The sequence below is a fragment of the Oncorhynchus tshawytscha genome, linkage group LG06 (genome assembly GCF_018296145.1).
Source record: "Oncorhynchus tshawytscha isolate Ot180627B linkage group LG06, Otsh_v2.0, whole genome shotgun sequence".
In the NCBI taxonomy this organism is placed as follows: Eukaryota; Metazoa; Chordata; class Actinopteri; order Salmoniformes; family Salmonidae; genus Oncorhynchus; species Oncorhynchus tshawytscha.
The window spans coordinates 13218942-13243395 of NC_056434.1; the positions used below are offsets into that span (position 1 = coordinate 13218942).

Below are 24454 nucleotides of genomic sequence, written 5' to 3' on the forward strand. Positions count from 1 at the left end.
ATAACCTTAATGGCACAATTAGTCTCATTTCATTTCTGGTGGATTTACGGCTGACCGTCACTTTATTTCTCACGCGCCATCATTACATCTTTACTCAAATTCAAGTTAATGTGGGACAGGGAGTGGGGGAGGGAGGGAGAGAAAGAAAGAGGAGAGAGAGAGAGAGAGAGAGAGAGAGCGAAAGAGAGGAAAGAAAGGAAAGAGAGAAAGGGTGTGGGAGGTAGTGAGAGAGAGGGAGAAAGAAAGAGAAAGAAAGAGTGTGGGAGGTAGTGAGAGAGAGGGAGAAAGAAAGAGTGTGGGAGGTAGTGAGAGAGAGGGAGAAAGAAAGAGTGTGGGAGGTAGTGAGAGAGAGGGAGAAAGAAAAAGAGTGTGGGAGGTAGTGAGAGAGAGGGAGAAAGAAAGAGAGTGGGAGGTAGTGAGAGAGGGAGAAAGAAAGAAAGAAAGAAAGTGGGAGGTAGTGAGAGAGGGAAAAAGAAAGAGAGAATGAGGGTGGGAGGTAGTGAGAGAGGGAGAAAGAAAATGAGGGTGGGAGGTAGTGAGAGAGGGAGAAAGAAAATGAGGGTGAGAGGTAGTGAGAGAGGGAGAAAGAAAGAGAAGGTGGGAGGTAGTGAGAGAGTAGGAGATATGGAAAGATAGAGAGGGGGAGAGAGAGAGAGAGAGAGAGAGATGGGAGGGCTATGCATCACCTCTGTAGGGCTGCCTCAACAACTGATACCAGCACTTAGTGTGCTTGCTTCAGCGTCTATTCAGTCACTACAACTTACACTGAGTGTACGAAACATTAGGAACACTTGTTCTTTCCATGACAGACTGACCAGGTGAATCCAGGTGGTCTTCCCTTATTGATGTCACCTGTTAAATCCACTTCAATCAGTGTAGATGAAAGGACATCCAGCCAACTTGACACAACTGTGGGAAGCATTGGAGCCAACATGGGGGCCAACATCCCTGTGGAACTCTTGACACCTTGTAGAGTCCATGCCTCAACAAATTGAGGCTGTTCTGAGGACAAACAGGGGTGCAACTCAATATTAGGAGGATGTTCCTAATGTTTTGTACATTCAGTGTATTTTGCCCTCCTACGGCCTCCTCCACGTCTCCTGATGTACTGGCCTGTCTCCTGGTAGCGCCTCCATGCTCTGGACACTACGCTGACAGACACAGCAAACTTGCCACAGCTCGCATTGATGTTCCATCCTGGATGAGCTGCACTACCTGAGCCCCTTGTGTGGGTTGTAGACTCCGTCTCATGCTACCACTAGAGTGAAAGCACCGCCAGCATTCAAAAGTGACCAAAACATCAGCCAGGAAGCATAGGAACTGAGAAGAGGTCTGTGGTCACCACCTGCAGAACCACTCCTTTATTGGGGGTGTCTTGCTAATTGCCTATAATTTCCACCTGTTGTCTATTCCATTTGCACAACAGCATGTGAAATGTATTGTCAATCAGTGTTGCTTCCTAAGTGGACAGTTTGATTTCACAGAAGTGTGATTGACTTGGAGTTACATTGTGTTGTTTAAGTGTTCCCTTTATTTTTTTGAGCAGTGTATATCATGAGAAGTTTAAAAAGAGATAAACAGGACTCTAAAACTCTAAAACAAGGAAAGATAGCTTGGAAATTGAACCGTAGTCATCCGAGTCAGAAGGATGGAGAACAGGGGGACAAGAAGAGAGAGAGACTGATAGCAAGAGAAAGAAAAGAAAGTAGAGAGAAAGAAAGTAGAGAGAAATAGAGAGAAAGAAAGAGAGGAGAGTGAAATAATGAGAGACATGACAAAGAACGAGAGTCACAAGCACAGTCACAAGCATTGTTGACAATCGCGTGTTCACACTGACAAACAGTGGCACACGCATGTGGTGTAGAAACAGCAGTTCCAGAAAAGATGTCTCTGGGTCTGTCTTTCACACAAAATGTGACAGGTTTCTGACGGGTCACTTCGCTAACAGTAACCACTAGCAACATTAGCCGTGTCCTTGAACAGTCCATAGCCAATAAAGCAAAGGAGGTGAATGGAGCTGATCTGGGGAGAAACAGTTGTTCTGTGTGTGTGTGTGTGTTCGTGCATGCACGCGTCCTGTGTGTGTGTTCATGAGTGTGTGTGTTTGTGGCTACGTTCATGTATGTGTGTGTGTGTGTGTGTGTGTGTGTGTGTGTGCGCAACAGGGAAAAGGATTGGCACCGCCAAACAAAACAAAGTCAGAAATCACCTGAAAGCAAAACACAGGCCATTCCATGGAGCCTCGAGACCTTCTGGGACTCCTTAGTTCCTATTAGCCACCAATGTGTTATGAGTACATTGTGCATTTATATGAGCTGCTATAAGGAGCTATGAGCTGTAATGACTGCTCACAGCAAGTCTTATGACGCTCTTGGCTACACCTTCTTCATGTGATGTACTATGAATGCAAATTGTATGCATTGAAAGTGTCAAGGTGGGAATGCATCAAACCCACACGTTTTCTATCAGACCTGGGTCGAAAACAGTTTTGTGATCTTTGATATTGGCCTAGCTTGCCGCAGCATAATGGAACCAATGGAATACCCCCCAAAGTGCAAAACCCACTAAGATAAATGAAGCAAACCTAAACTATTTAAAAGAAAAACCCTTTCCACACCCAGGTCTGGGTTGCTTGCTAGCCTGGCCCTATGCTGAGCCATGGGGAAGTTGAGAACACTAGCGGAAAGCTCTGCTCGCTCCATCACCATCCTACAGAGAGTTAGGTACATTTATGGAATGGCCAAACACAGCCACACATCCCCTCTCAGGCCAAGTGTCACTGGTATCAATCACGGCCTGGACAGCCTGCGCCATAAAACTGTAATTCAGCACCAATTTAATGCCTCACACAATATATTAGACGACCCATATGGGCGGCTTTTTATGTGACGATCACCGATATAAAAGTGATTAACAAGTGGTTATTTATATAAAAACTAAAGCTATACAAGTGTAATTAGTGGGGAGAGTCAGGTACCAGTATGGGAAGATACAAGTCATTACCATCATGACTCTGTCCATGGAAGCAGCAGAGAAAGGGAGTGTGTGTGTGTGTGTGTGTGTTTGGTTGCAGCTCAACGGGAGTCACGTTCAGGGCGCGCACAATCACACACACACACACTTGCACAAGCCTGCACACATGTATGTGCTGCATGCCAAGCAACCTGGTTCCAGAGTGGCCACATCTAGATCTGACTTTATTTAACCAGGTCGGCCAGTTGAGAACAAGTTCTCATTTACAACTGCGACCTGGCCAGCGCACTACATAGCTGCCTGCCACAAGATGAGGGACAATGTCTAACAGACCAACCAACTTGCACATGACCTCTGTGCTTATTGTTATTGTTCAATGTATGGTTATTTTGACCCATGATTATATTTGTTAGCATTGTCCCATTGACAATATTGATTATTATTATTTTAATATTGTACATTTCCAAAGTAAGCTTTGGCAATATGTACATTGTTACATCATGCCAATAAAAAAATTGAATTGAAATTTAAAGAGAGAGGTGAGAGCGAGAGTTGAGAAATGTGAGAGAGAGGTGAGAGATGTGAGAGAAGAGCGAGCGTGAGAGAGGTGAGAGCGAGAGTTGAGAGCGAGAGTTGAGAGAGAGGTGAGAGCGAGAGTTGAGAGAGAGGTGAGAGCGAGAGTTGAGAGCGAGAGTTGAGAGCGAGAGGTGAGAGCGAGAGGTGAGAGCGAGAGGTGAGAGCGAGAGGTGAGAGAGAGGTGAGAGCGAGAGTTGAGAGCGAGAGTTGAGCGAGAGGTGAGAGCGAGAGGTGAGAGCGAGAGTTGAGAGCGAGAGGTGAGAGCGAGAGGTGAGAGCGAGAGGTGAGAGCGAGAGTTGAGAGCGAGAGGTGAGAGCGAGAGGTGAGAGCGAGAGGTGAGAGCGAGAGGTGAGAGCGAGAGGTGAGAGCGAGAGGTGAGAGCGAGAGGTGAGAGCGAGAGGTGAGAGCGAGAGGTGAGAGCGAGAGGTGAGAGCGAGAGGTGAGAGCGAGAGGTGAGAGCGAGAGTTGAGAGCGAGAGGTGAGAGCGAGAGGTGAGAGCGAGAGTTGAGAGAGAGGTGAGAGCGAGAGGTGAGAGCGAGAGGTGAGAGCGAGAGGTGAGAGCGAGAGTTGAGAGAGAGGTGAGAGCGAGAGTTGAGAGAGAGGTGAGAGCGAGAGTTGAGAGAGGTGAGAGCGAGAGTTGAGAGAGAGGTGAGAGCGAGAGGTGAGAGAGAGGTGAGAGCGAGAGGTGAGAGCGAGAGGTGAGAGCGAGAGGTGAGAGCGAGAGGTGAGAGCGAGAGGTGAGAGCGAGAGGTGAGAGCGAGAGGTGAGAGCGAGAGGTGAGAGCGAGAGGTGAGAGCGAGAGGTGAGAGCTAGAGGTGAGAGCGAGAGGTGAGAGCGAGAGGTGAGAGAGAGGTGAGAGCGAGAGGTGAGAGCGAGAGGTGAGAGCGAGAGGTGAGAGCGAGAGGTGAGAGCGAGAGGTGAGAGCGAGAGGTGAGAGCGAGAGGTGAGAGCGAGAGGTGAGAGCGAGGTGAGAGAGGTGAGAGCGAGAGGTGAGAGCGAGAGGTGAGAGCGAGAGGTGAGAGCGAGAGGTGAGAGCGAGAGGTGAGAGCGAGAGGTGAGAGCGAGAGGTGAGAGCGAGAGGTGAGCGAGAGGTGAGAGCGAGAGGTGAGAGCGAGAGGTGAGAGCGAGAGGTGAGAGCGAGAGGTGAGAGCGAGAGGTGAGAGCGAGAGGTGAGAGCGAGAGGTGAGAGCGAGAGGTGAGAGCGAGAGGTGAGAGCGAGAGGTGAGAGCGAGAGGTGAGAGCGAGAGGTGAGAGCGAGAGGTGAGAGCGAGAGTTGAGAGCAAGAGGTGAGAGCGAGAGTTGAGAGCGAGAGGTGAGAGCGAGAGGTGAGAGAGTGAGTGAGTGAGTGAGTGGAAGAGGAGAACTGAGGCTGCTGGAAAGGAGAACACAAACACTGGGACCCAGTGTAACGGCGAAGTAGAGGATGAAGAAGAAGCAGAAGAAGAAGCAGAGGATGAAGAAGCAGAGGGTGAAGAAGAAGAAGCAGAGGGTGAAGAAGAAGAAGCAGAGGGTGAAGAAGATGAAGAAGAAGCAGCAGAGGATGAAGAAGAAGAAGAAGAAGCAGCAGAGGATGAAGAAGAAGAAGAAGCAGAGGGTGAAGAAGAAGAAGCAGAGGGTGAAGAAGAAGAAGAAGAAGCAGAGGGTGAAGAAGAAGAAGCAGAGGGTGAAGAAGAAGAAGAAGAAGCAGAGGGTGAAGAAGAAGAAGCAGAGGGTGAAGAAGAAGAAGAAGCAGAGGGTGAAGAAGAAGAAGAAGCAGAGGGTGAAGAAGAAGAAGAAGCAGAGGGTGAAGAAGAAGAAGAAGCAGAGGGTGAAGAAGAAGAAGAAGCAGAGGGTGAAGAAGAAGAAGAAGCAGAGGGTGAAGAAGAAGAAGAAGCAGAGGGTGAAGAAGAAGAAGAAGCAGAGGGTGAAGAAGAAGAAGCAGCAGAGGGTGAAGAAGAAGAAGCAGCAGAGGATGAAGAAGAAGAAGAAGCAGCAGAGGGTGAAGAAGAAGAAGAAGAAGCAGAGGGTGAAGAAGCAGAGGGTGAAGAAGAAGAAGAAGCAGAGGGTGAAGAAGAAGAAGAAGCAGAGGGTGAAGAAGAAGAAGAAGCAGAGGGTGAAGAAGAAGAAGAAGCAGCAGAGGGTGAAGAAGAAGAAGAAGCAGAGGGTGAAGAAGAAGAAGAAGCAGAGGGTGAAGAAGAAGAAGAAGCAGAGGGTGAAGAAGAAGAAGAAGCAGAGGGTGAAGAAGAAGAAGAAGCAGAGGGTGAAGAAGAAGAAGAAGCAGCAGAGGGTGAAGAAGAAGAAGAAGCAGCAGAGGGTGAAGAAGAAGAAGAAGCAGCAGAGGGTGAAGAAGAAGAAGAAGCAGCAGAGGGTGAAGAAGAAGAAGAAGAAGCAGAGGGTGAAGAAGAAGAAGCAGAGGATGAAGAAGATGAAGAAGAAGAAGCAGAGGGTGAAGAAGAAGAAGAAGCAGAGGATGAAGAAGATGAAGAAGAAGAAGAAGAAGAAGAAGCAGCAGAGGATGAAGAAGATGAAGAAGATGAAGAAGAAGAAGAAGAAGCAGAGGATGAAGAAGAAGAAGCAGAGGATGAAGAAGATGAAGAAGAAGCAGAGGGTGAAGAAGAAGAAGAAGAAGCAGAGGATGAAGAAGAAGAAGCAGCAGAAGCAGAGGATGAAGAAGAAGAAGAAGAAGCAGAGGATGAAGAAGAAGAAGCAGCAGAAGCAGAGGATGAAGAAGAAGAAGCAGCAGAGGATGAAGAAGAAGAAGAAGCAGAGGATGAAGAAGAAGAAGCAGCGGATGAAGAAGAAGAAGCAGAAGCAGAGGATGAAGAAGAAGAAGCAGCAGAGGATGAAGAAGAAGAAGCAGAAGCAGAGGATGAAGAAGAAGAAGCAGCAGAGGATGAAGAAGAAGAAGCAGCAGAGGATGAAGAAGAAGAAGAAGCAGAGGATGAAGAAGAAGAAGAAGCAGAGGATGAAGAAGAAGAAGAAGCAGAGGATGAAGAAGAAGAAGAAGCAGAGGGTGAAGAAGAAGAAGAAGCAGAGGGTGAAGAAGAAGAAGAAGCAGAGGGTGAAGAAGAAGAAGAAGCAGAGGATGAAGAAGCAGAGGATGAAGAAGCAGAAGAAGAAGCAGAGGATGAAGAAGAAGCAGCAGAGGATGAAGAAGAAGAAGAAGAAGCAGCAGAGGATGAAGAAGAAGAAGAAGAAGCAGCAGAGGGTGAAGAAGAAGAAGAAGAGGATGAAGAAGAAGAAGAAGAAGCAGCAGAGGGTGAAGAAGAAGAAGAAGAAGCAGCAGAGGATGAAGAAGAAGAAGAAGCAGAGGGTGAAGAAGAAGAAGAAGAAGCAGAGGAAGAAGAAGAAGAAGAAGCAGAGGGTGAAGAAGCAGAAGAAGCAGAGGGTGAAGAAGCAGAAGAAGCAGAGGGTGAAGAAGCAGAAGAAGCAGAGGGTGAAGAAGAAGAAGAAGCAGAGGGTGAAGAAGAAGAAGAAGCAGAGGATGAAGAAGATGAAGAAGAAGAAGAAGAAGCAGAGGATGAAGAAGATGAAGAAGAAGAAGAAGCAGAGGATGAAGAAGAAGAAGCAGAGGATGAAGAAGATGAAGAAGAAGAAGCAGAGGGTGAAGAAGAAGAAGAAGAAGCAGAAGCAGAAGAAGCAGAGGATGAAGAAGAAGAAGCAGAAGCAGAGGATGAAGAAGAAGAAGCAGAGGATGAAGAAGAAGAAGAAGCAGAGGATGAAGAAGAAGAAGAAGCAGAGGATGAAGAAGAAGAAGAAGCAGAGGATGAAGAAGAAGAAGAAGCAGAGGATGAAGAAGAAGAAGCAGAGGATGAAGAAGAAGAAGAAGAAGCAGAGGATGAAGAAGAAGAAGAAGCAGAGGATGAAGAAGAAGAAGAAGCAGAGGGTGAAGAAGAAGAAGAAGCAGAGGGTGAAGAAGAAGAAGAAGCAGAGGGTGAAGAAGAAGAAGAAGCAGAGGGTGAAGAAGAAGAAGAAGCAGAGGGTGAAGAAGAAGAAGACAGCAGAGGATGAAGAAGAAGAAGCAGAGGATGAAGAAGATGAAGAAGAAGAAGCAGTGGATGAAGAAGATGAAGAAGAAGAAGCAGAGGATGAAGAAGAAGAAGCAGAGGGTGAAGAAGAAGCAGAGGATGAAGAAGAAGAAGAAGCAGAGGATGAAGAAGAAGAAGAAGCAGAGGGTGAAGAAGAAGAAGAAGCAGAGGGTGAAGAAGAAGAAGAAGCAGAGGGTGAAGAAGAAGAAGAAGCAGAGGGTGAAGAAGAAGAAGAAGCAGAGGGTGAAGAAGAAGAAGAAGCAGAGGGTGAAGAAGAAGAAGAAGCAGAGGATGAAGAAGAAGAAGCAGAGGATGAAGAAGATGAAGAAGAAGAAGCAGTGGATGAAGAAGATGAAGAAGAAGAAGCAGAGGATGAAGAAGAAGAAGCAGAGGGTGAAGAAGAAGCAGAGGGTGAAGAAGATGAAGAAGAAGAAGCAGAGGGTGAAGAAGCAGAAGAAGCAGAGGGTGAAGAAGCAGAAGAAGCAGAGGGTGAAGAAGCAGAAGAAGCAGAGGGTGAAGAAGAAGAAGCAGCAGAGGGTGAAGAAGAAGAAGCAGCAGAGGATGAAGAAGAAGAAGAAGCAGCAGAGGGTGAAGAAGAAGAAGAAGAAGCAGAGGGTGAAGAAGAAGAAGAAGAAGCAGAGGGTGAAGAAGAAGAAGCAGAGGGTGAAGAAGAAGAAGCAGAGGGTGAAGAAGAAGAAGCAGAGGATGAAGAAGAAGAAGCAGAGGATGAAGAAGATGAAGAAGAAGAAGAAGAAGAAGCAGAGGATGAAGAAGATGAAGAAGAAGAAGAAGCAGAGGATGAAGAAGAAGAAGCAGAGGATGAAGAAGATGAAGAAGAAGAAGCAGAGGGTGAAGAAGAAGAAGAAGAAGCAGAGGATGAAGAAGAAGAAGAAGAAGAAGAAGCAGAAGCAGAGGATGAAGAAGAAGAAGCAGCAGAGGATGAAGAAGAAGAAGAAGCAGAGGATGAAGAAGAAGAAGAAGCAGAGGATGAAGAAGAAGAAGAAGCAGAGGATGAAGAAGAAGAAGAAGCAGAGGATGAAGAAGAAGAAGAAGCAGAGGATGAAGAAGAAGAAGAAGCAGAGGGTGAAGAAGAAGAAGAAGCAGAGGGTGAAGAAGAAGAAGAAGCAGAGGGTGAAGAAGAAGAAGAAGCAGAGGATGAAGAAGAAGAAGAAGCAGAGGATGAAGAAGAAGAAGAAGCAGAGGATGAAGAAGAAGAAGAAGCAGAGGATGAAGAAGAAGAAGAAGCAGAGGGTGAAGAAGAAGAAGAAGCAGAGGGTGAAGAAGAAGAAGAAGCAGAGGGTGAAGAAGAAGAAGAAGCAGAGGGTGAAGAAGAAGAAGAAGCAGAGGTGAAGAAGAAGAAGAAGCAGAGGGTGAAGAAGAAGAAAGAAGAGAGGATGAAGAAGAAGAAGAAGCAGAGGATGAAGAAGCAGAGGATGAAGAAAGCAGAAGAAGAAGCAGAGGATGAAGAAGAAGAAGCAGAGGATGAAGAAGATGAAGAAGATGAAGAAGAAGAAGCAGAGGATGAAGAAGAAGAAGCAGAGGGTGAAGAAGATGAAGAAGAAGAAGCAGAGGGTGAAGAAGAAGAAGAAGCAGAGGGTGAAGAAGAAGCAGAGGATGAAGAAGCAGAAGAAGAAGAAGAAGAAGAAGAAGCAGAAGAAGAAGCAGAGGAAGAAGAAGAAGCAGAAGAAGAAGAAGAAGCAGAGGATGAAGAAGAAGAAGAAGAAGCAGAGGATGAAGAAGAAGAAGCAGAGGATGAAGAAGAAGAAGCAGAGGATGAAGAAGAAGAAGCAGAGGATGAAGAAGAAGAAGCAGAGGATGAAGAAGAAGAAGCAGAGGGTGAAGAAGAAGAAGAAGCAGAGGGTGAAGAAGAAGAAGCAGAGGGTGAAGAAGAAGAAGAAGCAGAGGGTGAAGAAGAAGAAGAAGAAGCAGAGGGTGAAGAAGAAGAAGAAGCAGCAGAGGGTGAAGAAGAAGAAGAAGCAGAGGGTGAAGAAGAAGAAGAAGCAGAGGGTGAAGAAGATGAAGAAGAAGAAGCAGAGGATGAAGAAGAAGAAGAAGCAGAGGGTGAAGAAGATGAAGAAGAAGGTGAAGAAGATGAAGAAGCAGAGGATGAAGAAGAAGAAGAAGCAGAGGGTGAAGAAGATGAAGAAGAAGAAGCAGAGGGTGAAGAAGATGAAGAAGAAGAAGCAGAGGATGAAGAAGAAGAAGAAGCAGAGGATGAAGAAGATGAAGAAGAAGAAGCAGAGGGTGAAGAAGAAGAAGAAGCAGAGGGTGAAGAAGAAGAAGAAGCAGAGGATGAAGAAGATGAAGAAGAAGAAGAAGAAGAAGAAGCAGAGGATGAAGAAGAAGAAGAAGCAGAGGATGAAGAAGATGAAGAAGAAGAAGCAGAGGGTGAAGAAGAAGAAGAAGAAGCAGAGGATGAAGAAGAAGAAGAAGAAGAAGAAGCAGAGGATGAAGAAGAAGAAGAAGAAGAAGCAGAAGCAGAGGATGAAGAAGAAGAAGCAGCAGAGGATGAAGAAGAAGAAGCAGCAGAGGATGAAGAAGAAGAAGCAGCAGAGGATGAAGAAGAAGAAGAAGCAGAGGGTGAAGAAGAAGAAGAAGCAGAGGGTGAAGAAGAAGAAGAAGCAGAGGGTGAAGAAGAAGAAGAAGCAGAGGGTGAAGAAGAAGAAGAAGCAGAGGGTGAAGAAGAAGAAGAAGCAGAGGGTGAAGAAGAAGAAGAAGCAGAGGGTGAAGAAGAAGAAGAAGCAGAGGGTGAAGAAGAAGAAGAAGCAGAGGGTGAAGAAGAAGAAGAAGCAGAGGGTGAAGAAGAAGAAGAAGCAGAGGGTGAAGAAGAAGAAGAAGCAGAGGGTGAAGAAGAAGAAGAAGCAGAGGGTGAAGAAGAAGAAGAAGAAGAAGAAGAAGCAGAGGATGAAGAAGAAGAAGCAGAGGATGAAGAAGAAGAAGCAGAGGATGAAGAAGAAGAAGCAGAGGATGAAGAAGAAGAAGCAGAGGATGAAGAAGATGAAGAAGAAGAAGCAGTGGATGAAGAAGATGAAGAAGAAGCAGAGGATGAAGAAGAAGAAGCAGAGGGTGAAGAAGAAGCAGAGGGTGAAGAAGAAGAAGCAGAGGGTGAAGAAGAAGCAGAGGGTGAAGAAGATGAAGAAGAAGAAGCAGAGGGTGAAGAAGAAGAAGAAGCAGAGGGTGAAGAAGAAGCAGAGGATGAAGAAGCAGAAGAAGAAGAAGAAGAAGCAGAAGAAGAAGAAGAAGAAGAAGAAGAAGAAGAAGAAGAAGCAGAAGAAGAAGAAGAAGAAGCAGAGGATGAAGAAGAAGAAGAAGCAGAGGATGAAGAAGAAGAAGAAGAGGATGAAGAAGAAGAAGAAGCAGAGGATGAAGAAGAAGAAGAAGCAGAGGATGAAGAAGAAGAAGAAGCAGAGGGTGAAGAAGAAGAAGAAGCAGAGGGTGAAGAAGAAGAAGAAGCAGAGGGTGAAGAAGAAGAAGAAGCAGAGGGTGAAGAAGAAGAAGAAGCAGCAGAGGGTGAAGAAGAAGAAGCAGAGGGTGAAGAAGAAGAAGAAGCAGAGGGTGAAGAAGATGAAGAAGAAGAAGCAGAGGATGAAGAAGAAGAAGAAGAAGAAGCAGAGGGTGAAGAAGATGAAGAAGAAGCAGAGGGTGAAGTAGATGAAGAAGAAGAAGCAGAGGGTGAAGAAGATGAAGAAGAAGAAGCAGAGGGTGAAGAAGATGAAGAAGATGAAGCAGAGGGTGAAGAAGATGAAGAAGAAGCAGAGGGTGAAGATGAAGAAGAAGAAGCAGAGGGTGAAGAAGATGAAGAAGAAGCAGAGGGTGAAGAAGATGAAGAAGATGAAGCAGAGGGTGAAGCAGATGAAGAAGAAGAAGCAGAGGGTGAAGCAGAGGGTGAAGAAGATGAAGAAGAAGAAGCAGCGGGTGAAGAAGATGAAGAAGAAGAAGCAGAGGGTGAAGAAGAAGAAGAAGCAGAGGGTGAAGAAGATGAAGAAGAAGAAGCAGAGGATGAAGAAGATGAAGAAGCAGAGGATGAAGAAGAAGAAGAAGCAGGATGAAGAAGAAGAAGAAGCAGAGGATGAAGAAGAAGAAGAAGCAGAGGATGAAGAAGAAGAAGAAGCAGAGGATGAAGAAGAAGAAGAAGCAGAGGGTGAAGAAGAAGAAGAAGCAGAGGGAGAAGAAGAAGAAGAAGCAGAGGGTGAAGAAGAAGAAGAAGCAGAGGGTGAAGAAGATGAAGAAGAAGAAGCAGAGGGTGAAGAAGATGAAGAAGAAGAAGCAGAGGATGAAGAAGAAGAAGAAGAAGAAGCAGAGGGTGAAGAAGATGAAGAAGAAGAAGCAGAGGATGAAGAAGATGAAGAAGAAGAAGCAGAGGGTGAAGAAGATGAAGAAGAAGCAGAGGGTGAAGTAGATGAATAAGAAGAAGCAGAGGGTGAAGAAGATGAAGAAGATGAAGCAGAGGGTGAAGAAGATGAAGAAGAAGCAGAGGGTGAAGATGAAGAAGAAGAAGCAGAGGGTGAAGAAGATGAAGAAGAAGCAGAGGGTGAAGAAGATGAAGAAGATGAAGCAGAGGGTGAAGCAGATGAAGAAGAAGAAGCAGAGGGTGAAGCAGAGGGTGAAGCAGATGAAGAAGAAGAAGCAGAGGGTGAAGCAGAGGGTGAAGAAGATGAAGAAGAAGAAGCAGCGGGTGAAGAAGATGAAGAAGCAGCAGAGGAAGAAGAAGAAGAAGCAGAGGATGAAGAAGAAGAAGAAGCAGAGGATGAAGAAGAAGAAGAAGCAGAGGATGAAGAAGAAGAAGAAGCAGAGGATGAAGAAGAAGAAGAAGCAGAGGATGAAGAAGAAGAAGAAGCAGAGGATGAAGAAGAAGAAGAAGCAGAGGATGAAGAAGAAGAGGAAGCAGAGGATGAAGAAGAAGAAGAAGCAGAGGATGAAGAAGAAGAAGAAGAAGAAGCAGAGGATGAAGAAGAAGCAGAGGATGAAGAAGAAGCAGAGGATGAAGAAGAAGCAGAGGATGAATAAGAAGCAGAGGATGAAGAAGAAGCAGAGGATGAAGAAGAAGCAGAGGGTGAAGAAGAAGAAGAAGCAGAGGGTGAAGAAGAAGAAGAAGCAGAGGGTGAAGAAGATGAAGAAGCAGAGGATGAAGAAGAAGAAGAAGAAGCAGAGGGTGAAGAAGAAGAAGAAGCAGAGGATGAAGAAGAAGAAGCAGAGGATGAAGAAGAAGAAGAAGCAGAGGATGAAGAAGAAGAAGCAGAGGATGAAGAAGAAGAAGAAGCAGAGGATGAAGAAGAAGAAGCAGAGGATGAAGAAGAAGAAGAAGCAGAGGATGAAGAAGAAGAAGAAGCAGAGGATGAAGAAGAAGAAGAAGCAGAGGATGAAGAAGAAGAAGAAGCAGAGGATGAAGAAGAAAAAGCAGAGGATGAAGAAGAAGAAGAAGCAGAGGATGAAGAAGAAGAGGAAGCAGAGGATGAAGAAGAAGAGGAAGCAGAGGATGAAGAAGAAGAGGAAGCAGAGGATGAAGAAGAAGAAGAACAGAGGATGAAGAAGAAGAGGAAGCAGAGGATGAAGAAGAAGAGGAAGCAGAGGATGAAGAAGAAGAAGAAGCAGAGGATGAAGAAGAAGCAGAGGATGAAGAAGAAGCAGAGGATGAAGAAGAAGCAGAGGATGAATAAGAAGCAGAGGATGAAGAAGAAGCAGAGGATGAAGAAGAAGCAGAGGGTGAAGAAGATGAAGAAGCAGAGGGTGAAGAAGATGAAGAAGCAGAGGGTGAAGAAGATGAAGAAGAAGCAGAGGGTGAAGAAGATGAAGAAGAAGCAGAGGGTGAAGAAGATGAAGAAGCAGAGGATGAAGAAGATGAAGAAGCAGAGGATGAAGAAGAAGAAGAAGCAGAGGATGAAGAAGAAGAAGAAGCAGAGGATGAAGAAGAAGAAGAAGCAGAGGATGAAGAAGAAGAAGAAGCAGAGGATGAAGAAGAAGAAGAAGCAGAGGATGAAGAAGAAGAAGAAGAAGAAGCAGAGGATGAAGAAGAAGCAGAGGATGAAGAAGAAGAAGAAGCAGAGGATGAAGAAGAAGCAGAGGATGAAGAAGAAGAAGAAGCAGAGGATGAAGAAGAAGCAGAGGATGAAGAAGAAGCAGAGGATGAAGAAGAAGCAGAGGGTGAAGAAGAAGAAGCAGAGGGTGAAGAAGAAGAAGAAGCAGAGGGTGAAGAAGAAGAAGAAGCAGAGGATGAAGAAGAAGAAGAAGCAGAGGATGAAGAAGAAGAAGAAGCAGAGGATGAAGAAGAAGAAGAAGCAGAGGATGAAGAAGAAGAAGAAGAGGATGAAGAAGAAGAAGAAGAAGCAGAGGGTGAAGAAGAAGAAGCAGAGGATGAAGAAGAAGAAGAAGCAGAGGATGAAGAAGAAGAAGCAGAGGATGAAGAAGAAGAAGAAGCAGAGGATGAAGAAGAAGAAGAAGCAGAGGATGAAGAAGAAGAGGAAGCAGAGGATGAAGAAGAAGAGGAAGCAGAGGATGAAGAAGAAGAAGAAGCAGAGGATGAAGAAGAAGAAGAAGCAGAGGATGAAGAAGAAGAGGAAGCAGAGGATGAAGAAGAAGAGGAAGCAGAGGATGAAGAAGAAGAAGAAGCAGAGGATGAAGAAGAAGAAGAAGAAGAAGAAGCAGAGGATGAAGAAGAAGAGGAAGCAGAGGATGAAGAAGAAGAAGAAGCAGAGGATGAAGAAGAAGCAGAGGATGAAGAAGAAGCAGAGGATGAATAAGAAGCAGAGGATGAAGAAGAAGCAGAGGGTGAAGAAGAAGAAGAAGCAGAGGGTGAAGAAGATGAAGAAGAAGCAGAGGGGTGAAGAAGATGAAGAAGCAGAGGGTGAAGAAGATGAAGAAGCAGAGGATGAAGAAGAAGAAGAAGAAGCAGAGGGTGAAGAAGAAGAAGCAGAGGGTGAAGAAGAAGAAGCAGAGGATGAAGAAGAAGAAGCAGAGGATGAAGAAGAAGAAGAAGCAGAGGATGAAGAAGAAGAAGCAGAGGATGAAGAAGAAGAAGAAGCAGAGGATGAAGAAGAAGAAGCAGAGGATGAAGAAGAAGAAGAAGCAGAGGATGAAGAAGAAGAAGCAGAGGAAGAAGAAGAAGAAGCAGAGGGTGAAGAAGAAGAAGAAGCAGAGGGTGAAGAAGATGAAGAAGAAGAAGCAGAGGATGAAGAAGATGAAGAAGAAGAAGCAGAGGGTGAAGAAGATGAAGAAGAAGAAGCAGAGGGTGAAGAAGATGAAGAAGAAGAAGCAGAGGGTGAAGAAGATGAAGAAGAAGAAGAAGCAGAGGGTGAAGAAGATGAAGAAGAAGAAGAAGCAGAGGGTGAAGAAGAAGCAGAGGATGAAGAAGAAGCAGAGGGTGAAGAAGAAGAAGAAGCAGAGGGTGAAGAAGATGAAGAAGCAGAGGGTGAAGAAGATGAAGAAGCAGAGGATGAAGAAGAAGAAGAAGAAGCAGAGGGTGAAGAAGAAGAAGCAGAGGATGAAGAAGAAGAAGCAGAGGATGAAGAAGAAGAAGCAGAGGATGAAGAAGAAGAAGATGAAGAAGAAGAAGCAGAGGATGAAGAAGAAGAAGCAGAGGATGAAGAAGAAGAAGAAGCAGAGTGAAGAAGAAGAAGAAGCAGAGGATGAAGAAGAAGCAGAGGATGAAGAAGTAGAAGAAGAAGAAGCAGAGGGTGAAGAAGAAGAAGAAGAAGCAGAGGGTGAAGAAGATGAAGAAGAAGAAGCAGAGGATGAAGAAGAAGAAGAAGAAGAAGCAGAGGGTGAAGAAGATGAAGAAGAAGCAGAGGGTGAAGAAGATGAAGAAGAAGAAGCAGAGGGTGAAGAAGATGAAGAAGAAGAAGCAGAGGGTGAAGAAGATGAAGAAGAAGAAGCAGAGGGTGAAGAAGATGAAGAAGAAGAAGCAGAGGGTGAAGAAGATGAAGAAGAAGAAGCAGAGGGTGAAGAAGATGAAGAAGAAGAAGCAGAGGGTGAAGAAGATGAAGAAGCAGAGGGTGAAGAAGATGAAGAAGAAGAAGCAGAGGGTGAAGAAGATGAAGAAGAAGAAGCAGAGGGTGAAGAAGATGAAGAAGAAGAAGCAGAGGGTGAAGAAGATGAAGAAGAAGCAGAGGGTGAAGAAGATGAAGAAGAAGCAGAGGGTGAAGAAGATGAAGAAGAAGAAGCAGAGGATGAAGAAGAAGAAGAAGAAGAAGCAGAGGGTGAAGAAGATGAAGAAGAAGCAGAGGGTGAAGAAGATGAAGAAGAAGCAGAGGGTGAAGAAGATGAAGAAGATGAAGCAGAGGGTGAAGAAGATGAAGAAGAAGAAGAGAGGGTGAAGAAGATGAAGAAGAAGAAGCAGAGGGTGAAGAAGATGAAGAAGCAGAGGGTGAAGAAGATGAAGAAGCAGAGGGTGAAGAAGATGAAGAAGAAGCAGAGGGTGAAGAAGATGAAGAAGAAGCAGAGGATGAAGAAGATGAAGAAGAAGCAGAGGATGAAGAAGAAGAAGAAGCAGAGGATGAAGAAGAAGAAGAAGCAGAGGATGAAGAAGAAGAAGAAGCAGAGGATGAAGAAGAAGAAGAAGCAGAGGATGAAGAAGAAGAAGAAGCAGAGGATGAAGAAGAAGAAGAAGCAGAGGATGAAGAAGAAGAAGAAGCAGAGGATGAAGAAGAAGAAGAAGCAGAGGATGAAGAAGAAGAAGAAGCAGAGGATGAAGAAGAAGAAGAAGCAGAGGATGAAGAAGAAGAAGCAGAGGATGAAGAAGAAGAAGAAGCAGAGGATGAAGAAGAAGAAGAGGAAGCAGAGGATGAAGAAGAAGAAGAAGCAGAGGGTGATGAAGAAGAAGAAGAAGCAGAGGATGAAGAAGAAGAAGAAGCAGAGGATGAAGAAGAAGAGGAAGAAGAAGAGAGGATGAAGAAGAAGAAGAAGAAGCAGAGGATGAAGAAGAAGAAGAAGCAGAGGATGAAGAAGAAGAAGAAGCAGAGGATGAAGAAGAAGCAGAGGATGAAGAAGAAGCAGAGGATGAAGAAGAAGCAGAGGGTGAAGAAGAAGAAGAAGAAGCAGAGGGTGAAGAAGATGAAGAAGAAGCAGAGGGTGAAGAAGAAGAAGAAGCAGAGGATGAAGAAGAAGAAGAAGCAGAGGATGAAGAAGAAGAAGAAGCAGAGGGTGAAGAAGAAGCAGAAGCAGAGGGTGAAGAAGAAGCAGAGGGTGAAGAAGAAGCAGAAGCAGAGGATGAAGAAGAAGCAGAAGCAGAGGATGAAGAAGAAGCAGAAGAAGAAGAAGAAGCAGAGGATGAAGAAGAAGCAGAGGATGAAGAAGAAGAAGATGAAGAAGAAGCAGAAGAAGAAGTAGAGGATGCAGAAGAAGTAGAGGATGAAGAAGAAGTAGAGGATGAAGAAGGGGGTATTTGTACTTGTATACAAGTAAGTTGTACTCCAGCTGGTCCTTTCCAGAGACACAGGACACATTGTCCTGCTCCGGCGTTTCAGCCAAGAGTGATTCACCTCACTTCGCCTCACCCCAGTCACACACACACAGGCACGCACACACAAAGAAAACACACACAAGAAACGCACACACCCCACAGGGCCGGAGATGTCAGCAGAGTGGCTCTTAAAGTAGGGAATGGGACGTGGGGTTGAGTTTGTGTGTGTGTGTGTGTGGGGGGCGGACTAGGGCCCACAGATGGCAACATAGCATGTCAATGAAAAAGAGCGACAGAGAGGGAGAGGGACAGAGAGCGAGAGGGACAGAGAGAGATAGAGAGAGAGAGAGAGAGAGAGAGAGAGAGAGAGGGACAGAGAGAGCGAGAGAGACAGGGACAGAGAGAGAGACAGGGACAGAGAGAAAGAGAGAGAGAGAGGGACAGAAAGAGAGAGAGAGAGAGAGAGAGAGAGAGACAGGGACAGAGAGAGCGAGAGAGACAGGGACAGAGAGAGAGACAGGGACAGAGAGAGATAGAGAGAGAGAGAGACAGGGACAGAGAGATAGAGAGACAGGGACAGAGAGAGAGACAGGGACAGAGAGAAAGCGAGAGGGAGAGAGGGACAGAGAGAGAGAGAGCGAGAGAGACAGGGACAGAGAGAGAGACAGGGACAGAGAGAAAGCGAGAGGGAGAGAGGGACAGAAAGAGCAAGAGGGACAGAGAGAGTGAGAGAGAGAAAGCGAGAGAAACTGCCGGCCGCGGCACGGCGAGCCCATCGCATCCAATATGGATTCTCAAGCCTGTCAGTTTGAAATAAATCGGACATTTCTTATTTATGTTTCTGCTGGAGTGCGCAGGAGATTTAAGGCTCTATATAAAATAGTGTCTCATCGGGTTGGAGGGGTTTAGAAGGGGGTTCTGTAAAGGGAACAGCTGCTTTCCATGTAACAACCTTGAGGTCAGTTATGATTCAAAAAGAATGGTTGAATCTCAAATTGCACCCTACTACCCATGAAGTGCACTTCACTATGAATTGAATAGGGTGCCATTTGGGACGGTGCCATTTGGGACGTAGCCAATGACAACGTCAGCAGTGGGTTTATGGTGCTGGGTGATGCAACTTTCTCTACAGTGAAAGGGAGAAATTTGGCTAAATTGCAGAAGGTTTTCACTGTGTGCACATAAGAAAAGCATGAGAAGATCTGAAGAACAATAATCAGAAAAATGCCTGCTTAAGTGATCGGTATGGTTGTTTTAATTTGGGTTTATTGTCCCAGCTCTTGAGTATGGGCCATAGGCTGTGTGTTCCAGACAGGGCCTCCGTGTGGAGAAAAGTGGGGCTGTGGTGGAAGTAGTGAGACGGTGGGCCATGATGTAAGACTGACAGATGGTCAAACTGGAGCTGTCTGTCTGACTGTCTGCTCCACTACTGTCTGTCTGTCCGACTGTCTGCTCCACTACTGTCTGTCTGTCCGACTGTCTGCTCCACTACTGTCTCTCTGTCCGCCTGTCTCTCTGCGTAGGCAACGCTTCAGCTCGTCTGCAAATCTCCCTCAGCTCAATTCCTGGAACTCTTGCTCTCTCGCTCTATTCATCTCCTCTCTCGCTCTCTCCTTCTCTCATCCATCTCAGCCTGGATGTTTCTTTGGGTTTGTTTTTTGTTCTGGTCTCTGGAGGAGAACAAAGAGTTCCACATGGCCCTCCTATTCCCTCTGGTCAAAAGTAGTACACTACGTAGCGAATATGGGCCCATTTGGGACACAGACATAGGCTGAGTGTTCTCTGAGTGGAACGTGGTGGGTGACCACTAGCAGTGACCGAAAATGAGATAAGCAGAGCGGCTAGCTAAGATCCCAGTTAGCCTTTGAACTGGAGCGTTTGGCGAAGGTGTTTGAGATGAAACCTTTTGCTTCACCAAAGGGGAGAAGGAACATTACGCCTCTGCCCTAAATGGCCTCTTATTCCCTTTATTGTGCACTACTTTTGACCAGGGACCATAGGGGGCGCGACCTACCATTGAAAAATGCTTATGTTAGTTTGACATGCAGTACCATAAGTATTCACTCCATTGAGTCAACACATTTCAGAATCACCTTCGGCAGCGATTAGAGCTGTGAGGTTGTTTGTCTCTAAGACTTTCCACATCTGGATTGTACAACATTTGCACATTATTATTTTTTTAATTCTTCAAGATCTGTCAAGTTGGTTGTTGATCACTGCTCGTTAGCCATTTTGTAAGTCTTGTCATAGATTTTCAAGCCGACAGCAGTCAAAACTGTAACTAGGTCACTCAGAAACTTTCAATGTCCTGTGTGTGTAGGCCACTGACACAATCAATTATTTTACAATATGATTTTAATGTATTTGTATTTTTTAATTTAAATACCCTCCTTTTCTACCCAATTGGTAGTTAAAGTCTTGTCCCATCGCTGCAACTCCCGTACGGAGGCGAAGGTCGAGAGCCGTGCGTCCTCCGAAATAAAACCCGCCAAGCCACACTGCTTCTTGACACAATGCCCACTTAACTCGGAAGCCAGCAGCACCAATGTGTCGGAGGAAACACCGTACACCTGGTGACCGTGTCAGCGTGCATGTCCCCGGCCCGCAACAGGAGTCGCTAGAGTGGGATTGGACAGGGACAAACCGGCTGGCCAAACCCTCCCGTAACCCGGACGATGCTGGGCCAATTGTGTGCCGCCTCATGGGTCACCCGGTCGCGGCCGGCTGCAACACAGCCTGGGATTGAACCAGTATCTGTAGTGATGCAGTGCCTTAGACCACTGCGCCTATCGGGGCGCAGTGGTCACTTTAGGGGCGTGAATACACAGGACACTGAGTGTACAAAACATTAGGAACAACGGCCCTTTCCATGACAGACCAGGTCAATTCATGGGGAAAGCTATGAATCCATATTAATACCACCTGTTAAATCCACTTCAATCAGTGTAGATGAAGGGGAGGAGACGGGTTAAAGAAGGAGTGTTAAACCTCGAGACAATTGAGACATGGATTGTGATTGTGAGCCATTCAGAGGGTGAATGGGCCGGACAAAAGATTTACAGGGCATCCTGAAATTATTCAGACCCCATGACTGGTTCCACATTTTGTTATGTTACAGCCTCATTCTAATTTAATTTGAATTGTTTTAAATAATCCCTCGTCAATCTACACACAACACCCCATAATAACAAAGCAAAAACATGTTTTTAGACATGTATTCAGACCCTTTACTCTGTACATTGTTGAGGCACATTTGGCAGATTAAAACCTCTAGTCTTTTGGGGAATGATGCTACAAGCTTGGCAGACCTGTATTTGGGGAGTTTCTCCCATTCTTCTCTGCAGACTTATTCTTGCTTTGTTATTAAGGGGTGTTGTGTGTAGATTGACGAGGGATTATTTAAAACAATTCAAATTAAATTAGAATAAGGCTGTAAGGTAACAAAATGTGGAAAAAAGTCAAGGAGTCTGAATACTTTCCGAATGCACTGTAAGTGCCTTTGAACAGAGTATGGTAGCAGGTGCTAGATTTACCACACTCAACAGTGGGAAGCATTGGAGTCAGAATTGGGTAGGAAGGACTGCACATTGTTGCATCCTCGACTTGCATGTTCTGTTAATATGAAAGACAATAATCTTCTGAGCACCGTGGGTGGATGTCCTAATCAGGTTACGCAACCAATGCATACGGTTTGTCTAATGTCCAGTAAATTAACACTTCCTGACGGAAACCCTGGCACACACAGACAGAGGGAGACACACACACACACGCTCGAACGGCATACACAGACAGAGACACACACACACACACACACACCTCTTCCAACATCCCTGATATGTGTATGCTGGGAACCTGTTTCATAACATCCCCAGACAGCCACACTTAATAACATAGCAGCTGCCCCTAACGACTGACCAAGGTTCAGATCTAATCTTCCTACCTAACAGTTAAGGCTAGACTTTAGGGCTAGGTTATCTGATCCTAGATCTGTACTTATGACTACTGGTTATCATTGCAGTGTGTGATGAAGCCATCTGCTTAGCAATGCGTTTTAATGTCCATCGTCATCCAATTCAATCTAACTTACTCAGCGATTTACCAGTCGACCACTAACATTTATTTGACCGGATTCTTTCGGAGCTACAGTAACAACTGTATAATTAAGTAATAACAAATACAGAGGATGATTTATGTTTGTCCTGAACTAAACGCTGTATTGATGTGCATGTGAGGCTATTTTTCAACTGCCGGTCGAAAATTCAAAATGGATTCCGTTTCAGACTGAATTCTCGGTTTCTTACTCCTCTCAGTGATTTATTTTGGCATATAGGTAATGTACATTTGTCCCAACAAAGGGAACGTAGCCACACACTGATTTATATAGGGAGAACTAAACTAAACATAGCATTGGTTTATGACAAGGTCGGAAGTACAGTTATTTTGTCTGAGTAAGTCCCAAATGGCACCCTATTGCCTATGTAGGGCACAACTTCCCTATGTAGGGCACACAACAAAAGGAGTGCACTACATAGGGAAGATGGTGCCATTTGAGACACAACATTTGGCTGTAGTCACAGACTACAAAAGGGTGGAAGCATCCCTTTTTTGTCTCAAATATTTGGTTCTATGGAATTATTTACAAAGTGCACTTTTGCAATGTCTGCATCATATAGAAATGAACAGGCCAATGCCAACAACATACAGGTCATAGTGTGTGTAAAAGGATTTCAAAACAGTAGGTTGACCTTTGATCCCTAATTGGAACAAGTGATACTGAACAAATGAACAAAACACAAACGCGCGCACACACACGCTCACACACACGCTCACACACACGCTCACACACACGCTCACACACACGCTCACACACACGCTCACACACACACACGCACACACAGGGTCCTCAATCAAGATCCTTTACAGAGAAGGAAATCCTATGACTTCACGGATTCGCCACTCAGTGAAATAAATGGGGAGAACAAGAGAATAAGGACTTTTAAATGTCTGGGTCGTAAGAAGAGCTGGGTCAAACCTGATACCACTGAAGTAAAACTAAGCCTGGGCCCACTGCACCAAACGGCCGTTTGAAAGCGCGCACCCCCTCTCCATTAAGAGGTGCTAGTGAGGGGTCCCTCCTCCCCACTATCGTTAACTCTGATCCCGTCACGCCTTTAAAACAAGCTTGCTGTGTCACGCCCCGACCATAGAGAGCCATTGTTTCTCTATGGTGTAGTAGGTCAGGGCGTGACTAGGGGGTATTCTAGTTTATCATTTCTATGTTGTGTTCCAGTTTATGTTTCCTATGTTGGTGAATGATTGTCACTAATTGGGGATCATATTTAAGTAGATATTTTTCCCACCTGTGTTTGTGGGATATTATTTTGTGTTTGTGCACTACGTAGTCACGTTCCGTTGTTCGTTTATTTGATTTATTGTTTTGGCTTATGTTTCACTTTGGAATAAATATGTGGAACTCAATATCCGCTGCGCCTTGGTCCCGGTTCTTACGACAACCAGCATCGACATGCTGTCTCAGCGAAGCTAGACACTGTTATTTGGGTCTTTCTGCTTCTCCCGGAGTGATGTTTCTAGTGAATGACCTCAGAAGTGTCCGGGCTGCAGCCGCTGGTCGTGGTGTAACGCCATATGACATGACGTCTCACTATGATGAGGTCCATTCCATACATTTAAAAGAAGTTGTCCTGGGAAACGGGAACGCGTCCAATAAGAAACATTTATTTTCGTATGCCGTTGCAAAACCTTTTACAACAGTGTGTACTAATTAAACATTTAACGAACGATAGTCCTAGGGGCATAAATTGTGTGCTGAATGTATTGTGCACTATATTGAACAGTGCGGGGATAATTTGTGTGATTATTTGTGTGTGTGTGTGTGTGTGTGTGTCTGTTGCTGCTGACCCCAACATTCGTTCAGCAGACAGACAAACAGAGCCTCCTGTACTGCAGACTACAGCCCAGAGTGTGTCTACAGACAGTGGTGCTGCAGACTGCACAGTGGATCCCATTCAGTCTCATCAGCCTAATACCTCTAACGGATACTCATACAGATCTGAAAAATCAATTCACCCTCTCGCCCAGGGCAGCCTGCCTCGGCTTGTGAGAGATGGATTAGAAGAGAGCGAGAAAGAACAGGGAAGGAGCGAGAGAGAGAGAGAGAACGGGCAAGGAGAGAGAGAGAACAGGTAAGGAGAGGAGAGAAAGAGAGAGAGAGAGAGAGAGAGAACAGGGAGAGAGAGAGAGAGAGAACAGGGGAAGGAGAGAGAGAGAGAGAGAGAACAGGGAAGGAAGGAAGAGGGAAGGAGAGAGAGAGAGAACAGGGAAGAGAGAGAGAGAGAGAGAACAGGAAGGGAAGAGAGAGAGAGAGAACAGGAACAGAAGGAGGAGAGAGAGAACAGGGAAGGAGAGAGAGAGAGAGAACAGGGAAGGGGAAGGAGAGAAGAGAGAGAGAGAGAGAGAACAGGGAAGGAGAGAGAGGAGAGAGAGAGAGAGAAACAGAGAGAGAGAGAGAGAGAGAGAGAGAGAGAGAACAGGGAAGGAGAGAGAGAGAGAGAGAACAGAGAGAGAGAACAGGGAAGGAGAGAGAGAGAGAAGAGAAACAGGAAGAGAGAGAGAGAACAGGGAAGGAGAGAGAGAGAGAGAACAGGGAAGGAGAGAGAGAGAGAGAGAGAGAGGGAAGGAGAGAGAGAGAGAGAGAGAGAGAGAGAGAGAGAGAGAGAACAGGGAAGGAGAGAGAGAGAGAGAGAGAGAGAGAGAGAGAACAGGAGAAGGAGAGAGAAGAAGGAGAGAGAGAGAGAGAGAGAACAGGGAAGGAAGAGAGAGAGAGAGAGAACAGGAAGGAGGAGAGAGAGAGAGAACAGGGAAGGAGAGAGAGAGAACAGGTAAGAGAGAGAGAGAGAGAGAACAGGTAAAGAGAGAGAGAGAGAGAGAACAGGTAGGAGAGAGAGAGAGAGAGAGAACAGGTAGGGAGAGAGAGAGAGAGAGAGAACAGGTAAGAGAGAGAGAGAGAGAACAGGGGAAGGAGAGAGAGAGAGAAACAGAAGTAGAGAGAGGAGAGAGAGAAAACAGGTATGAGAGAGAGAGAGGGAGAGAAAGAAATAAGGGAGAGAGCAGGAGAGAGAGAGAGAGAGAGAACAGAGCAGAAAACAGGAGAGAGAGAGAGAGAGAGAGAGAGAGAGAGAACAGGGAAGGAGAGAGAGAGAGAGAGAGAGAGAGAGAGAGAGAGAGAACAGGGAAGGAGAGAGAGAGAGAGAGAGAGAACAGGGAAGGGGAGAGAGAGAGAGAGAGAACAGGGAAGGAGAGGAGAGAGAGAGAGAACAGGAAGGAGAGGGAGAGAGAACAGGGAAGGAGAGAGACTGCAAAAAAGAGAAAGAGATGGGAGGATAAGGCAAGACTGACACTAACTATGTAGTGCTATGATATAACTTGTGTTATTGTTGTCAATGTACAAAGCTCCATCTCATTCATATTAATTAGTGTGTGAACA

At 45.6% G+C, this 24454-nt stretch overlaps 4 protein-coding genes and 1 pseudogene across 4 annotated transcripts; 2 read left to right on the forward strand and 3 right to left on the reverse strand.

Moving 5' to 3' along the window:
- Positions 1-6404: 6404 nt before the first annotated feature.
- Positions 6405-7325, reverse strand: LOC121846660 (uncharacterized protein DDB_G0271670-like; the record flags this gene model as incomplete). Its single annotated transcript, XM_042322989.1, has 1 exon — positions 6405-7325. A coding segment is annotated over one exon (921 nt), but the record flags the coding sequence as incomplete, so codon positions are not given.
- A 455-nt stretch (positions 7326-7780) lies between these two features.
- On the forward strand, positions 7781-9244 carry LOC121846657 (protein Ycf2-like; the record flags this gene model as incomplete). Its single annotated transcript, XM_042322986.1, has 5 exons — positions 7781-7894; positions 7928-8107; positions 8144-8240; positions 8307-8879; positions 9123-9244. Coding segments are annotated over 5 exons (1086 nt in total), but the record flags the coding sequence as incomplete, so codon positions are not given.
- A 1499-nt stretch (positions 9245-10743) lies between these two features.
- Positions 10744-11632, reverse strand: LOC121846661 (annotated as a pseudogene).
- Positions 11633-13137: 1505 nt separating this feature from the next.
- On the reverse strand, positions 13138-14076 carry LOC121846658 (uncharacterized protein DDB_G0271670-like; the record flags this gene model as incomplete). The annotated part of the gene is made up of 1 exon (XM_042322987.1): positions 13138-14076. A coding segment is annotated over one exon (939 nt), but the record flags the coding sequence as incomplete, so codon positions are not given.
- Positions 14077-15231: 1155 nt separating this feature from the next.
- On the forward strand, positions 15232-16340 carry LOC121846659 (protein Ycf2-like; the record flags this gene model as incomplete). Its single annotated transcript, XM_042322988.1, has 3 exons — positions 15232-15460; positions 15512-15802; positions 15886-16340. Coding segments are annotated over 3 exons (975 nt in total), but the record flags the coding sequence as incomplete, so codon positions are not given.
- Between the last annotated feature and the right edge of the window lie 8114 nt (positions 16341-24454).